At 46.8% G+C, this 17,715-nt stretch overlaps 1 protein-coding gene and 1 pseudogene across 1 annotated transcript; one reads left to right on the top strand and one right to left on the bottom strand.

Moving 5' to 3' along the window:
- Positions 1–6,646: 6,646 nt before the first annotated feature.
- Positions 6,647–10,575, top strand: LOC118577934 (annotated as a pseudogene).
- A 204-nt stretch (positions 10,576–10,779) lies between these two features.
- Positions 10,780–16,381, bottom strand: L1td1 (LINE1 type transposase domain containing 1). Its single transcript, XM_036178569.1, has 3 exons — positions 15,467–16,381; positions 12,244–12,447; positions 10,780–12,186 (listed from the first exon to the last, which is right to left on the bottom strand). Exons 1-3 carry the CDS (start codon positions 16,379–16,381, stop codon positions 10,780–10,782), a joined length of 2,526 nt encoding a protein of 841 aa, XP_036034462.1.
- Positions 16,382–17,715: the final 1,334 nt, after the last annotated feature.

Raw genomic sequence — 17,715 nt, 5'->3', positions numbered from 1 at the left:
TGCCTCTAACAGGAGCAGCTTGTGCTGGGTGTAGTGGTGCAGGTCTTTACTTGGGTGGCAGAGGTAAGGGGAGGTGGATCTCTGTGAGTCTGAGTTCCAGGACAGCCAAGGCTACATAAGCGAAACCCTATCTTGAAAAGCAAAACAACAACAAAAACCAAAAACCAACCAAACAACAACAATAAAGAAAGCAGGCTGAGGGCTGGAGAGATGGCTCAGAGGTTAAGAGCACTCCTTGCTCTTCCAGAAGTCTTGAGTTCAATTCCCAGCAACCACATGGTGGCTCACAACCATCTGTAATGAGATCTGGCGCCCTCTTCTGGCCTGCAGGGATACGTGCAAGCAGAACACTGTGTACATAATAATAAATAAATAAATCTTAAAAAAAAAAAAAAGAAAAAGAAAGCAGGCTGAGGGAGCCATGAGGAACAAGCCAGTAAGCAGCACTCCTCTGTGGCCTCTGCATCAGCTCCTACCACCAAGTTCTTGCCCTGTTTGAGTTCCCACCCTGGCTCCTTTCAATGACAGGCTATGATATGGAAGTGTAAACCAGATAAACCCTTTCCTTCCCAACTTGCTTTTGGTCATGGTGTTTCTTCATAGCAATAGTAACCTTGACTAAGACAGGCTCTTTGACAAAATTCCACTGCTGTACCTTCGGATCCCTTCTTGACCCCTGCGAGTGTCCAGGCTAGGGACAGGGTGCCTGACTGCAGAAGATGGCCATGACTTAAGGTACAAAGCTGCTTCAGGGGCTGAAGACTAAGGCAGTGTCTGACCTGCACATTTTTCAGGGCCACCCCTTAGGACAGAGTGTTTAAGGCTGGGACAGTTGTGTTGTCAGAACGCCTATGGGTCAGCATTTCTGGGAAGAAAGGGGCCTCTGTTCAGGGCACAGATGTCTGAGCCCTGCATTGCCTCAATGGCTGGAGGAAGGAAGTTTCTCCTGGGACCCTGGGTTGGATCTTCAGTACCATGGCTTCACTAACTAAACACCAACTCCTGGACTCCAATGCAGCCTTCCCACAGAAGGTGCAGGGTTCTCTTAAGATCCACAAAAATTTTCTCAGGCATTTAAAAAATACATTATTATTTTTCTTTTCTCTTTTCTCTTATTGTGTGGTCCTAGCTCGCCCCAAACTCACGGCACTCTTCTTGCCTCTCCCTCTCAAATGCTGGGACTATAGACACGCCCCGTCACTCCTGGGTTCTTGGACATCTTAACAGGCATGGCCTCCCTTACTACCACAGTGGTGGTAACTGCATCTTGATGTCTAATATCCACATAGATCATCAGGAAGTCTTGTTAAAATGCAGATCCCCATTCTTGAGTCTGGATTGGGCTTGAGATGATGCATTCCAGCAAGCTCCCAGTGCTTCTGGAGAGTGACTCACTGTGGGAAGCAAGGGGAAAGACATCGAGCTGGAATGCTGTCCTCTCTGAGGAGGTGGCAGGGAGAATGGGGAGGAGAATAAGAGACTTCATTGTGCACTATTTGAGATCTCATGAATTTTTTGTAACTGGATGCATATTCCATTTAGTCAAGAAAAATCTATGAGGGTGGGGACAGGGACAATTTCTGTAGCATGAATCCTAATTGGTCTCAATAATAAAAACCCAGAGTCAGATATCAGGGTGAAAGCTGAAAGATCAGGGAATCAGAGCAGCCGGCCACTGGTTCTTACCTGTATGAAATCCTCAGCCGAAAGGGGGCTGAGCTCCTGCCTCCTCCCATCATGTATTCCTTTTCTCCACCGAGACATATCACTTCCTGTCTCCACCTCCCAAGTGCTGGGATTAAAGGTGCGTGCCACCACTGCCTGGCCTCTATGGTTAGCTAGTGCCTTAGCTCAGCACTCTAATGTTCAGGCAGACTTTATTTGCTAGATCACACCACCACAAATTTTGAGTAGTCAGAGCTGGCCTGGAACTCTCTAAGTAGCCAAGGGATGACCTTGAACTCCTGATCCTCCTGTCGCTACCTCTCAAGGGCTGTGATGCCAGAGGTGAGCCACTAAAGTGGCAATTCCATAGAGTCTGCCTGTTAGTCAAAAGGGATTTGTTCTGAGTTAACTCACCATACATATAAGGGAGTTGGTTGCAGGATCCAGGAGGGGTGGGACGAGGTCCAATGCAGTTCTCTAGAGAACTCTGCCTTGGTCTGCAGTACCAGCATCCAGCATCCAAGACCATGAGGTAGCCAAGAAAGCAAGCACTAGTAGTTAATTACCTGCTGCCTACTAAGGGCAGCGCTTTGGGGTAAAGCACAGACAACCACCCCTATAAGTCACTGTACCCATTTCAGGAAATTGCAAATTTTGAAGCCACTAATTCTAGAATCAACTTGAACCTTTGACTCTTCCGCTAAGGGCCTTCAGTGCCCTCTACACCTGTTTCCTCCACAATCGGTTCTTTCTGAGAGAAAGCCTACCTCTAAGGATACAGGCCCTTGAACTGCTCTGCGGCCTCGCCTCTGCCCTAGCTCCTAATTTGTCAGAGAAATTGTTGTTCTTTTTTATTTGATTTTGGAAGCAGGATCTCACTCTATAGCCCATGCTGGTCTAGCCTTGCCTCCGTCATGGCCTAGAGGAGACAGCCAAGATCAAATGAACTCTCATCTCCCAGGTCCCTCCATAGTTAATGGGTATTTGCTGGTCACGTCTGGTGATGCTGGCAACTTTCTCTTACCCTTCCTAGGTTGTGTCACTTGCCCAGTAGTTCACAGTGGTTATTCTGTTGCAGATCATAGCAGCCTTAGCAGGGGAGAATACCGATGTACTGGGAAAGGTCACCATGTCCAGGAGCCCAGGGCCACTAGCTGTAAAAGACATGATCTCATTTCCAATCAAGAGTAAACTAAGCTCCCTGGGATGGAATGATTTGCCTAAAAACTATTTCCCATGGGCAGGGTCAGTGGGAAGTTTAAAGATTAAGATCTTTAGAGAGTCTGCAAGGACATTTTTAGACATTTGTATTATAAAGTTCAGACAAGATAGGGTCTCACTCTGAAGTCCAGGCTAGCCACAAAGTTCTGCCTCAACCTGCTACTTGCTGGGATTGCAGCCATGTGCCACCCACCATGTCAAGCTGCATAGCCATGATCTTCACAAGTAGAACACATTTTTAATACTTCAGAGAGACATCTGTTTACAGAAAACCTGTGGCAACCCTCTAAAACAAAGCACATGGGCTCTGCTCCTGCTTCTCACACATGTGGATACCTCTGACTAAGTCTAGTACTCAGAAGGAGGCATTGGCCAATATTTTCCACTTAATGTGCACTGGCCAGTCAGCTAAAGAGAAACTGAATTTCCCAGCAACCAAACAATTCTCTAAAAAGGTGTCTGTTAGCTGTGAATAAAGTGAATGCATTACCTAATGCCGGCAAGAACAAAGCTGATGACCAAGAGTTGTCATGATCCAACCAGGGAGATTCTAGTGCAGAGCCACATGTGCACAAGCCTAGCCAAAGCAAGTTGTAAAATCAAGGCAAAGGAGATTGTTTAACCCAGGGCCTGGGCCTGGAGAGATGCTCAGCGATTATGAGCACTCTAACTCCAGTACCAAGGGATCCTAAGCCATCTTCTGGCCTCCTTGGGCACCACACATATACATGGTACACAGACATATACACAGGCAAAATACCCATACACATTATCTATCTATCTATATAATGTATATATGTATGTGTGTGTGTGTGTGTGTGTGTGTGTGTGTGTGTGTGTGTGTGTATTTCCATCTATCTGAGAATTGCTCATATCATCTGCCATCTCCTCCAGGAAGTTGTCCCTCTTGGTGGCTAGGATGGAGGCAGGCCCTAAGTCATTGAAAAGATTCACAGTCCCTCAGAGGCAGCAGCTAACTGGCCAGAGCTTCCTAAGCATTGCTGCCTGTTAGGATTGGCCCCAGCCTGGCCACTGCTGAGGCAGCAGGAGAGAGTGGATTGCCACATTGAAACACTCTGAGTCAAGCGGGTACTTGACAAGGACAAGCTACTGTATCCTAGACAAGCACTTTAGAAATCAGATTTCTGAAAATGAAAATCCAACCTCTCTGCACTCCTAATCTGATTTCCCTGTGGTGGAGGAGGGGAGTCTAAATGCAAGCGGTGTTTCCAGAGTTCTCGGTTCTCTTGAGCGGTGGCTTTTCATCCCTGATCCTGCTTCTCCCATCACCTCTTCTTTAGCACCAATTTCAACTCAGGAAGGAAGAAAGTAGCCTCGGGGGAGTGTCTGAGTTTGCAGAGAGAGGAAGTCACGGTAGCCTTTCCCAGCCCTGCCCTTCTCAGGGCTGCAGAGAGCTCACTGGAGTGGATGGGTGCTCTGGTGCACTAGAGAGGTCAGGCAGGGCTGGTGCAGCACCCTGGGCCAAAGGGGAGCCGGCAGGCCACTAGAACACACGGAGCCCAGTTCCAAGGGATTCAGGGAGAGGGGCGGCCTAGCCACAGTTGGTTATGAGAGGTTAGTTAGGAAGAGCTTCCAGCACAAAACGGGCTTGGGCTCAGCTTGCAGAGCTCGGTACCTGCTGCCGAAGCAGGGAACAGAGACAGAGTTCTCCGCGTCAGCATGTGCCATTGATTGCCTCCAGTCTTAAGCTTTCTGTCTTACAGATGTTTTATTTGTTATTCTTTGAACTGGGGTCTTCTGGAGCCCCAAGTTGGACTGGTCTTCTTGAAATTAACATAGCTGAGAATGACCAATCTTGAACTCTTGATCCTCCTGCCTCCACCTCCCATTTGCCAGCTGGGATTACAAATGTGCCCCACCAAGGTAACCTAAACTTTTTAGCTTTTAGGAGGTAGCCTTTCTAAAACATAAAGGGAAAAAAAATAATAAGCTGGGCATGGTGGTACACACTTAATCCCAGCACTTGCGAGGTGGACACAGAAGCTCTGTGAGTTCGAGGCCAGCCTGGTCTCCAAATGGGGAGTTCCAGGGCAGCCAGGATTACAGTGAGACCCTATCTCAAAAAACTGAAATATAATGATGGTGATGATGATGAATTTTTAAAAATTTTATAAATTTTTTAAATTTTTATTTCTTGCCAGTCCCTGGTATTTAGAAAAGTATACCCAAATCAAATAAATACTGATGTGTAAATTATTTAGACTGAGTGATATTTAGACTTCTATTAAAAATGTTTTGGATTGGTTGTTGAGTTGGAATTTAACAACAAAGTCAGCATGCACTGGATCTGTGGGGAGATCTAGGCAGACAAGGTGTGGAAGTTATTGGGATCAAAGCCTTGATGGTTCTAGGTAGAGGAGAAAGAAAGAAAAAGAGAGGAAAGCTTTTAAAGCTGGAGCCCTGGAGAAGATGGAGCCCTGGGAAAGGGGAGACATGGAAGGCATGCAGGCAAGCAGCCAAGGCAAGGCTGTGCTGAGCTGGGGAAATCACTGTGCAGAGGAAGGAAAAGCGAGACTGAGCACTGAGAAAACCTTCTAACACAGTCCTCCTGCACTCCTGACACGGGGTGGGGGGTGGGGAGGTGGGGTGTGTGTGTGGGGGGGGGTCAGGAGCAGAACACAGGTGCTGCTGGGAAGAAGGGCTCCACAAAGAACAGGCCCTTCTCTCCTATGGCCCCGATTTAGCATTAGATGGACCTGAACAAGTCACTGTCTCCCTAAAAGCTCCTGCATTCCCTGCTCCTGGTATGCCTGGGCTCTGCTCTGAACAAGGAGGCCTCCCTCCACCTCTAAGGTTGGGGCGGAGAGGTAAGAGGGACTCTGACAATGACATACATGGGTGAAGGAGAGAGTGGCACTCAATCCAACTCAACCCCCTCACCTTGGGTGGCATTCAAGCTCTTGCCTTGGGAATTTGTGAGTGTTGCCTTAGGATGCTTTCATGGTGATTTCTCAGCAATTAGCTAAGACTAAAAACACTTCAAACAATAGCTTTGGGGAGAGCCCAAATGGTCCCAGACACAACTGAATTGTGTGTTTTAATTTGGGGAGGATGAGAAGGGAATATTACTGCCGGCATATTCTGTCTGGCCTTGCTTCCCATAGCCGGCAGTGCCCATTGTTTTCAGGAGACAAATTCCTGCAGAAACTGGGTGTCTGGGAGGCAGGAAGCATTCAGAACAGCCGGGACCATATCCTGCTGTGTGCAAGTATTAAATTCCAGCAAAACAAGATCGTGAATAAGGCTACATTAGTGCTTTGGATTTTATTGCTGTAGCTTCCTCTGCAGCTCAATAAATAAATCTGTTTTCTGTTATAATTGCATAAGAGCCTCATTGGAATAGTCACAATTCTTGGTTAAAAACGGGAGGCTCTCATCAGCAAGTGAGCGCAGCACCCTCTGAGCTCTCAGGTTCCCCTGGAATCAGACTCCTGTTCACCATGAAGATTCAGAAAATAGAACTTCAAGGCTGGAGGGATGGCTCCAGGATAGAGAGCTTGCCGATCTTGCTGAGGATTTGAGTTCTCCTCCCCACACCCACATCAGGTGGCTGCCTATATCACCAACACCAGGGGATCCGACGCCCTCTTCTGGCGTCTCAAGGCACTGACACAGGTATGCATACATACACATAAAAAGAGAAAACAAACCTTAATTTAAATCTTAAATTTAAAAAAAAAGAAGAAAATGAAACTTCAGCCACCACTAATCCCTAAAACAAAAGTCTCAAGTGGGGAAAATGAGGCAGGATAGAAAGACTGGGAAAACTAGGTAAGGATAAAGGGCACCTCACCCTGGGTTAGGGTTGATATTTCTTGCTACCTGAGAGTCAATACTTTTGACACAGGAGAGGGAGCACAGGCGTGGTGGCCAAGTCAATGGTGTCCCAGGCTAGAGGAGAACAATGCAGAACAGGAGCCCCCCACTGAGCAGCTGGCCCAGATAGTGGCAGAGAATGAGGGAGGCGGGCACGCTGTCAACTACAAGCCCCCAATCCAGGAGATCCAGGAAGTGGACAAGGATGATGAACTCCTTCGTGAGTACAAGGAGGCCCTAAGTGGCCGTCTCTATAGACCCCAACATCATTGCGACCCAACCGACCCCTCCAGGTCCTCTGGTACCAGATGGGGCAGGTGGTCTGGAGAGCTTCACGAAACAGTCATTTGTGCCAAAAGAAGGTGGAGTACAGGGTAAAAATCACCTTCCAGGTGCATAGAGACTGTGTCAGGTATGCCGTACACCCAGCGTACATACAGGATAGGTGGTTAAGGTTGACAGGACTGACTGCGTGGTCCAGGCTCTGGGCTCCGGGCTGAGGAGCACGAGTTCCTGACACCCATGGAGGTGGTCCCCAAAGACATGTTTGCTTGGGGCAGCTACAATATCAAGCCCCACTTCACGGATGATGACAAGACTGACCACCTGTCGTGGGAATGGAAGGGCGCCTAGCTGGGAGTTGGGGATGACAGACAAACAGAAGGCCAACATGTCCCTCCCCACCCCAAACCAAAGTGCCGACAGAATCCTCCCTGATCTCCTCAGGTAGGCAGCCTCAGCCTCTCCTCCTCCTGCCCACAGCCCTCTAGTGTCAAAATGCTGCTTCTGCCGTGGAGGAAGGGTTCCAGCCCAGGCCTCCAAATCACTGCGTCCCTCCAGGTTCCCTGTCTTCCCTTCCTCAGGCCTTGGCTGGGCCCTGACTTCTAGAAGGTAGTGAACTATTGGGGTTTGCCCAGCCCACTGTGTCTCTGCCCCAGCATGGGGCTGAAGACTAGGCTGTCCTTCAGCACCCCGCTCTCTGGCCAGGCTGTCCCTGTCAGTCACTGTTTAATCATATCTTAACACGTGGAACACGTACTGGGGGCTGTCACGTACTCCTAACTCACTTGTCTGCCTGTCATCTCCCCTCTCCTTGGCTTGTGTGACATCTCCACCCTAGTGACCCAGTCAGGGAGGCCTGGGATCTGCTGCCTTTGCTTCCTACAGGGTTGGCCAGCTCTTCGCCATGGCCACGGCTGAGGGTGGCTCCAGTAGCTAGTGGTGGGTCAAATTGCCAAAACTCCATGCTTCTGGCCCCATCTAGAGGGCAGGATAGGGGGCCTAATTCCTCTTTCTTCTCTGTCCTTATAGGCAGTACTCAGAACCTCTGTCCCCACAGAGAGCCCCTGCGCACAAAGCCAATGGCAGAGCCTTACATGTCTCACATGGGTCCTGTGGTCTGGAACCTTGTATCAGGCCTGTCTGTATTCTTTTGACTCCATTTGGGCCAGCTGACCTGATGCCTATGCCACGGTCCTCAGGGCCATGTAGCACAGTCCTGGTCACCATGTGGTGTTCTTGTATAAAGGGATTTCAAATAAGAACATGAAAATAGGGGCTGGAGAGATGGCTCAGAGTTTAAGAGCACTGACTGCTCTTCCAGTGGTCCTGAGTTCAATTCCCAGCAACCACATGGTGGCTCACAACCATCTGTAATCTGGTGCCTTCTTCTGGCCTGCAGACACACATGCAGGCAGAACACTATATACATAACAAATAAATCTTTAAGAACACATTTGCTACACTCGAGTCTGCACGTTAGTCTGACTTCGACTTTGCATTCACTCTGGTCTGGGAGATCACATTTTCCAAACTCCAAGGATGAAAGGTCTCTCTCTCTGGAGGCTCAAACACAGGTGTGACTGGTCCCCAGAGAATGACCAGAGAGTGTTTCCTGGAATCAGTTAATTTCCACCAGAAACTAAGCTCAGAGTATTGCCCACACCTTTATGACTTTTATTACTTTGTGTGTGTGTGTGCCTGTGGCTCAGAGGAGGGGAGAACAGCCAAGCAAGTTTGCTTCCACTGCATAGGCTTCTGTGGACAACTAAGGCACTAAGGAAAGGAAGGGTGGCTGGCAAACCCAAGGTCGCCGGAAGCAACTCCGAACTCCCCAGGGATGACTTTGTGGTATGCTGTGGAGATCAAGGCGTTCCTCCCGTTTGCACGTTCAGATCATATTGAGAGTTCCAGAATGAACTCTCGTGAGCACCTATTTTCCTGGTGCCGCCATTGTCCCCAGGTACCCCTTAGGTAGGTGCTCTACCACCAATTTTAAACCTAGGGCCCAGTGGAGCCAACACCCGCAGAACTCTCAACAAGATGATACAATTAAATACCTTTTCAACCCAGCATAACACTGGCTTTCAATTCATGGACAAAACAAAACAAAGACTCACATTGGAGCACAGGTCATTTCCTTTTACTGTTGTGGGAGATGGCTTTGGACATGCCTTCCACCCACCCCCACCTAAGGTTGGTCCCCTAAGGTTGGGGACCACAGGCCTATGCACTTACTTCAGTTGTATGGCTGGAAGGCCCGCTATTGTTTCTGTGTGAGACAGTCTCCCTGTGCCGCCCAGACTGAGTTCTGACCCCTGGGCTCACACTTGTTTTTAAGATTATTACATGTATGGGTACTTTGCCTGCATTTTTATCCATGTACCATACTTGTGCCTGTTACCCCTGGAAATCAGAAGAGAGTACTGAATCCCCTAGAACTGGAGTTGACAGATGGCTGTGAGCAGCCAAGTAAGTGGACCTCTGGAAGAGCATCCAGTGCTCTTAACCACTAGGCCATCCTCTCCAGCCCCTAAATCTGTTGCTAATTATCAAGTCTGTGGTAATTTGTTATGGTGGTACATCAAAAAGTAAACATGGAGGGAATTTCCTGGCAGCCACTTAAAGCAAAGCAGCATAGCAAGAGACAACACACAGGGCTGGAGAGATGGCTCAGTGGTTATAAGTACTGCCTGCTCTTCCAGAGGACCTAGGTTCAAGTCCCAGCACCTAACTGGGGGCTTGCAATCTTTTGTAACCCCAATCCCAGGGCATCCAAGGGCACCAGGCTTGTACATGATGCCCACGTACACATGCAGATGCAACATCCGTACATGTAAAATAAAAAATTTTAAAGAGAGAGAGAACACAGCAGCAAGGATGGTTGTGTCCATCTCACACCTGACATTTATCAGGTCTGAGTGGAGGCAAAGCAAGAGAGCCGGTGGCCTTTGGTTCCATCCCCAGAGTGCCTCAGAGATGGATGGTAGGACTCCATCAGTTGTCTTAACTTGGCCCAGGATTAGACGCAGTTTTTACTGCATAGAAATCCCCTTTCCAACCCCACAAAAAAAAAAAGAAAGAAAGAAAGAAAAAAAGAAAAAGTCCATAATTCCAACATTCAGCAGGCTGAAGCAGGAAGGTAGTCCCAGCTACAGAGAAGGATTCAAGGACAACTGGGACCATTGGAGCTCATTGCAAAACAAAACAAAGCCTTCTGCTCCACTCTCCTTGACTTCAGTGCCTCCCCGCTGAAGACGGATTAATTTCAAATGAAGGACTATCTACACACGCACTGTCGCACGTTAAGGGAAAGACTCCAGCAGTGGATGGGTTGAAACAATGAAGGGTAGAAATTCATAAACAGTATCAGCAAGGTACTTTTGAAAACGTAAGAATATTACGTAAGCAAATGACACATTCAACCTTCAAGTTTTAATATGAAAATCCACATTGTGGCGAATGGTAAAGTACTGTAACCTGTTGATTCAGTCCCCTTGCACAACTACTCTAGTCTAACTTATCTGTCATTTCCCACCGTGGCCTCCAGTACTTTCCCCCGTGTGTGCTTAACGCTGGGAAGATGCCTCCTCACCAGGGTAGATAGCCATTTTAAAACGCTACATACGCTAACTCAACCAACATTCAGGTAGTGACTTGCTGCCTCCTGTCCCTGAAAAAAAAAAAGCCAGCTGTTTGTCCTTCTGGACAGAGATGTGATGGTCCAGTGTCCAACTTGACTTGGTTTTTGGATGTATTCCGGTGGACTCTAGATTGCTAAACTATATTGTTCAACAGTTCTTTCAGAAAGGGTATATCAGAAATAAACTTTTTAAATTCTTCAATATCAAAAAATACCTTGGTTTTACCCTTAAAATCAAATGCCAGCTTGGCAGGATAAAGGATTCTTGGTTGAAAGCCTTCTTCTTGCAGAACTTTAATGATCCCGGACCACTGACTTCTCGCATCTATTGTGCCAGGTGATAAGTCGGCTGTCAGTCTGATTTTTGACCCTCTGTAGGTTATTTCTTTTTTTGCTCTAGAAGCTTTTAGGATTTTCTGTTTATCACCAGCACTCCAAAACTTCACTAAGATGTGTCTAGGCGTGAGCCTGTGCTCATCCACCACATTAGGGATTCGATGAGCGCAGACGATCTCGAGACCCAGGTCTTCTAGCTCGGCAAAGTTTTCTTCTATTATTTCCTTAATTATGTCCTCTGCTCCATTCTCGCGGTTTTCTTTCTCTGGGATTCCAATCACTCGGATGTTGGAGCTCCGCAGTCTATCCTCTCTCTCTCTCAGCCTTTCTTTATCCACGATCTCCTTGGCCAACTGCATTGTCTCCTTAGTCAGGCCCTCCACTGCATCTTCCTGCTCATTCACTCTTGCCTCAATCATGCACGCTAAGGAATTCAGATCATCCATGGAGCTCTTCATATTTAAGACGTCGAAAAAGTAAAGTTTCTTGATGTTTTCAACCTCCCTTTGCATCTGCCTGATAATACTGATCACCCCTCTTCTAAAGTTCTCCTCAGTTTCATGGATCAAGTCCGCTTCTTTGGCTGAGAGCTCTTCTATTTGCGGGGTCTTGTATCTCCCCTTCTCTGTGTTCATTAGAAGTGGTGTGACTTGTGATGGGACACTCAGGTTTGTACATGAATAGTTTTTAGAACCATCACTGCCTGCCTCTAGGGATTCTGATGCAGAAGCCAAGTACAACGTTAGGCAGGGCATCCCGACCCCCTGACCAGTCATGGCGGCTGCTCCTCCCTGCTGGCACTTAACCAGCTTTTTTTCTTTAGAGTCCCAAACCAAGTAGCTAAAGGCAAGTTCTCTAAGTCCATGGAAGGTCTCCTTTTTCTTACTATGGAAAGTCATCTTCATATTTCCTTCTTCTTCTGATTCAGAATCTGCTATCAAACTAATCAAACCAATCTCCTCACCACTCCTGGTGATTTTCTCAATGCCACGCTCTTCGACCACAGTAAGGCCTTGGAAGGTTGATCCTCCTGTTTCATGAAGGACAGAGGCCTCTTCCTCCTTTGATAGCTCTGAGTGCTCCTCTACCTCCTCCCCCTCCCCTGAGGTCTGCTCGTCCAATTCTGAGTCCTCTTCTTCCTCCAACTCCGAGCCCTCCTCCTCTTCCTCCTCCAACTCTGAGCCCTCCTCCTCTTCCTCCTCCAACTCTGAGCCCTCCTCCTCCCCCATCTCTGAGGCGTCTCCCTCAGAAATTTTTTCCACATCTATGATTTCTTCCTCCTCCTCTAGCCTTGAGGCCTCCTGCCTCTCCAACTTGAGAGTTTCTTTATCCTTCAATTCCAATGTTTCTTCTTCCTCAGTCTTCACGTTCGGACTAGCAACTTCTACCTCGTTGATGAAGAGGAAGCTCAAACTATCACTTGCTTTTCCTCCAGCTTCATGCTTTGTGTCTCCTAGAGTTTTACCCTAAAAGTTTAAAAAATGTTATTTAAGTCATGTTGTTCAATAAATTAAAACCCCTACCTCTTTCACCCTCTAAATTTAATATGCTTGCCATAACAATGAACGAATATCTGTAAAATTGCTTAAGTATTATTTTTTTCCCTGTGGTGAAGCTGAAACTCAGGGCGTTGTGCATGGTGAGTGAGTATGCTCCCACACTGATAGGGTAGACAACTGCATCCAGTCACCTATTCTCAAAGACGTGGGTCCCCAGATAGATTCCGTTTCCTATAATGATCTTAACAAATTGCTTCTTCTGAAGTACTCAGAACAAATTTCCACAAGGTCATGCCTGCTCTGACCTTCTGAATCCCCAGCATGTAATGTGTTGCATGTGACTGACTGAATAAACACATATAATGATCTCTCTTGACATTTAGCACAACTCTATAGAACGAAGACCTAGTAACCCAGATTCACCTGAATGGTCATTTACCTTTCCCTCTGACACAAAAGCAATTTAACCTAATGTTTTCTTCTTCTTCTTCTTCTTCTTGGTTTTTCGAGACAGGGTTTCTCTGTAGCTTTGGAGTCTGCCCTGGACTAGCTCTGTAGACCAGGCTGGCCTTGGAACTCACAGAGATAGATCCACCTGCCTCTGCCTCCAGAGTGCTGGGATTATAGACGTGCGCCACCACTGCCCGGATAATTTTTTTTTTTTCTTAAATTGTGTGTGGAGGGGGGGGGGGGGGGTTACCACAGCATTCATATGGAGGTCAGAGAACAGTTTGCAGGAAGAAGTTAGTTCTCTGTTCTACCATGTGGGACGAAGGTATGGACTCAGGCCATCAAGCTTATATGGCAAGCGCCAATACCCACTAAACCATCTTGCCAGCAATTTTAACTTTTTTATTTTATTTTATTATTATTTTGTTCGTTTGTTTTTTGAGATCCAGTCACTAATAGTCTAGGCTGGCCTCAAACTCATGCCAGTCCTCATGCCTCAGCTGCAATTCCCACCATTCACGGAAACAGTGCCTGATTTATGTGGTGTCGGGGATTGAACTCAGGCCTTTGTGCATGCATGCTATGTATGCACCTTCCCGACGGAGCTACATCCCAGCCCCACATTTTAACACAGTGACCAGAAGATGCATAGAGTGGTGTGCCTGTAATCCCAGCACATCAGAGACGGAGGTGCTAGGGTGGGGAGTCTGGGCTAAATGACAGCCTTTATCCAAACAAACAACAAATAAAAATAAAATAGTGAGCAACAGGAAGACACTGGACACTGAGGTTTGAGTCCAACCTTATACAAAGTGGTACAAATTCTAGGTGTGTTGAAAATCTCAGTTCGTGGCAGCCCACGAACATTTAAAACCCCAGTCTCAGGGGACTTGACAACTCTGTCTTCCTCAGGCACCAAGCACATATATGGTATACATACACAAATGTAAACAAAACATCATACACATAAAAAAAAATAAAATAAAAAATTTTTTAAAAAAGCCGGGCGGTGGTGGGGCACGCCTGTAATCCCAGCACTTGGGAGGCAGAGGCAGGTGGATCGCTGTGAGTTCGAGGCCAGCCTGGTCTACAAAGTGAGTTCCACAGGACAGCCTCCAAAACTACAGAGAAACCCTGTCTCGAAAAACCAAAAAAAAAAAAATTAAAAAATAAAATAAAATAAACACCTCAATAAAAAAAAAAAATCTAATGTTTACAAAATCTACCTTAAAATAAAGATTTACTAATGGGGAGATGCAAACCACCACAGAGCTATGGCACACACCAGCCACATTACCCAACAAATCGTATGGCTAAGGGGACCTGGCCATGGGATCTCCTGAATGTCCATGCAGTGGTATCACCGGCATGCATATGATAGATATCCTCTATAATAAATCAAAATATACCAGGAAAAAAGACGAGACCAGAGCAGATGTGGTGTGGTACACACCTACAATTTCAGTACCAAGGAGGCCAGCCTGGGATACATAGCAAGACCCTGTGTCTGTCAAGATGATATTTGCAGCTGATACTACCTCTAAATAGCAATCTAAAAATATAGTTATTGGAAGACTTGAATAGGACTTTGTTTTGTTTTGTTTTTTTGAGACAGGGTTTCTCTGTGTAGTTTTGGTGCCTATCCTGGATCTCACTCTGAAGACCAAGCTGGCCTCGAACTCAGAGATCTGCCTGCCTCTGCCAGTGCTAGGATCAAAGGCATGCACCACCACCGCCCAGCTTGAACGGGAGGAAACCAGAGTGGTCAATAAATATAAATCCATCCAGGTTAGGTTTGAGTTAAGTGAAATGTTGAGTGCATAGAGTAGTGAAGGTTTGAAAGATAGTGTGAGGGCTCAAGAGATCGCTGAATGGTTAAGAGCTCTTGCAGAGGACCCAAGTTCAGTTCCCAACACGCACATGGAGTGGCTCCATGGGAGATCTGATGCTTTCTTCTGGCCTTTGAGGGCACCAGGCAAGGCAGGCACATGATGCACACACGTGCATGCAGGCAAAACATTCTTACACAGAGACTATTGTTTAGAAAGAATATTAAACCCAGTTAACACCTGATATTAACACTGCCATTCCCACTGCTTAAAGTTTTGGTGGTGCCCACTCATCTCCCCCTTTTGGATGAATTAAAAGATATTCTTAGTGTTTAACCTTAAATTTTAACATAAATGTTTTCCTGTCAATCTCCAGAACTCCTATCAAACAGACCTTAATTCCCTGCTCATCTCTCAGACTTGCAACAGTACTCTTGTTTCCAACTTAAAGTGCTAATATTAAAGATTTCACGGTGCTGGGACGTGGCTCAGTGGTTTAGAGCAGTGGCTGCTCATCCAGAGGACTGGGGTTCAATTCCCAGTACCCGCATGGCAGCTCACAACTGTCTGTAACTCCAGTTCCAGGAGATCCAACACCAATGCACACAAAATAATTTAAAAAAAAAAAGTTTAAAAAATTTCACATTATGCTTTTTAAAGAATTATGCCAACTCTTACACTTGACTCCTACATCCTTCTATGCTTACCCATCTTTCTTGAAGCTCATTTCTTCGTCCTCCGTTTCTTGCTTCGCGTGGCGGGAGTACATCTTTCAGTAATTCTTTCAGAAAAGGCTTTCTGCTGGTAAACTGGCGGAGGCTGTCAAGGTCCGAGAAAGTCTTTGCTTCGCCATCACATTTAAACGCTAACTTAACTGAGCACCGCAGCTCGGGCTGCAGCCCCTCCTCCCTCAGAAGGCGGAAGATGCGGCCCCACTGCTTACTGATATCCAGCGTGGCTGCTGAGAAGTCAGCAGCCAGCCTGAGGGTGGCTCCCGCTTCCGGTGTGCTGGGGTCTCTGGGGACATTTAGGAGGTTCTCTTTATTCTGATGACGCCTTCTTTCTTTGGCTGGTTTGTCCTGCCCATTCTTCGGGTCCTCGCCTAGGACCTCTACATGGCCACCGCTCTCTCTACACCTGTCACCTACGCGAGGCGGGGCTTCTCCCAGCCTCTCTAGTGACGGTTTCATGGCGCGGATGCTGTAGGGTTGTTTTTTGTACTGCCTCCTACTCAGCTTGCTCTTTTCCTCACTTTTTACAGTGAGGTTTCCAGGGTCCTCCTCTGTTCCAGAACTTTCCTCCTTCACTTTCTCTCCTGGCTTAGACCAATCTGAGGCTGAATCTTCTCCTTCTCGCTGCTCTCCCCCGTCCTCTGAACTCTTCACCTCAGGTGGTGTACGTTTAACCAGCATTTCCTTTAGATCATTTTTCAGGCTTTCTCTCATCTCTACAAACATCATGTCTTGCATTTCCATTAAAGCATTAAACTTCTTCATCATGGCTGCCGATACATCACTGTACTTTAAATCCGCTGATGTGGCCATTTCCCTGTCCGTGCCTGCTGCCGGCTTTTCCTTGGGCTCCCTTTGAAGCCTGGCTGCTTTTGACTGCATACCCGACATCGTGGATGCACTAACACCCGAGAGCACTTTCTTCTCCCTGAGAGGACTTCAGAAGCTCAAACTCTAAAATAATACAAAATCATCTGAAATATAAACAAATGAAAATTTACTAAGTTTTATCGAGAAACTTGGTAAAAATGAGACTGCTTGCCGAGCCGTGATGGCGCATGCCTTTAATCCCAGCACTCAGGAGGCAGAGCCAGGCGGATCTCTGAGTTTGAGGCCAGCCTGGGCTACAGAGCGAGATCCAGGACAGCCACCAAAACTACAGAGAAACCCTGTCTCAAAAAACCAAAGAGACTGCTTAAGGAAACTATGGTATGTGTACTTCATAAACATTTGATATAAAGGGTTTCTAATGAGATGTACACATGGATATGATCAACAAGGGGTGGAAAAGGTCAGAACTCACAATTTATGCACAATGACTAAAATCCATTTAGAGGTGGACATGAAGTTGCATGCGTGTGGTCCCATCTAATTAGGAAATCAAGGTAGGAGCCCCAGGAGTTGGTGGTGAGCGTAGGCAGCATAGTGAGACCCCCATCTCAAACAGACAAGGGCTGGGGAAGTAGCTTGGTAACACAGCACACACAAAACAGGTCTAAAACAAGAGAATTGGCAAGGCGGGCATAGTGGTGCATGAAATTAATCCCAGCACCTGGGATGAGAGGTTGGAGGATCTCTGAGTTCAAAGCCAGCCTGGTCTACATAGTGAATTTGAAGATAGTCAGAAATACAAAGTAAGACTGTCTCAAAAAACTTAGAGAGGGGGGGGGGAGGAGAGAGAGGGAGAGAGAGGGAGAGAGAGGGGGAGAGAGAGAGAGAGAGAGAGAGAGAGAGAGAGAGAGAGAGAGAGCGCGAGCTGGTTGGATGGCACAGAGGGTAATGGTGCCCACCAATTTAAGTTTGATCTCTGGAACCCACATGTAAGGGTAGAACCCATTTTACAAGTTGTTCTCTGACCTTACATGCACACAATGAATAATATAACAAAAATTAAATTGAAAAATAAAAAGGAAGTTATTATATACCACAAACAAAACAAAAACAGTTCTGAGGCCAACCTAATAGCATTATTTTTGCAGAGTGTGAAATGTTAGATAGATTCTCCCTAAAAGAGCCAAACTCCAGTTCTCTCCCCTCCACCCACAGGCCCAGTCTGTGCTTAAGGACCCTCAGACTGTGTGGCTCCTTGACCAGGCAGGGTGGGAAGGGAGAGGCAGCCCATTCCAGCAACAGCATTTTAATAGGAACAGGTAGGAGAGTCTACTACTCCCACTGTACTGAGCATAGTTTAAAAAAAAAAAAAAACCCCAAAAACCAATCCTTTA

This window comes from Onychomys torridus, chromosome 2 (assembly GCF_903995425.1).
Source record: "Onychomys torridus chromosome 2, mOncTor1.1, whole genome shotgun sequence".
Lineage (NCBI taxonomy): Eukaryota > Metazoa > Chordata > Mammalia > Rodentia > Cricetidae > Onychomys > Onychomys torridus.
Note: the sequence above shows the minus strand (reverse complement) of the source record. Positions and strands in the feature narration are given on the sequence as shown.

What these genes read in the sequence shown, in the direction of transcription:
- L1td1 (XM_036178569.1), bottom strand. Translation starts at nt 16,381, where the DNA reads ATGTCGGGTATGCAGTCAAAAGCAGCCAGGCTTCAAAGGGAGCCCAAG. An exon ending in ATGAGCTTCAAGAAAGATGG is followed by an intron (nt 12,448 to 15,466) that starts GTAAGCATAGAA and finishes TTAAACTTTTAG; the next exon opens with GGTAAAACTCTAGGAGACAC. An exon ending in AGGAGGAAGAAATCATAGAT is followed by an intron (nt 12,187 to 12,243) that starts GTGGAAAAAATT and finishes GAGGGCTCAGAG; the next exon opens with TTGGAGGAGGAAGAGGAGGA.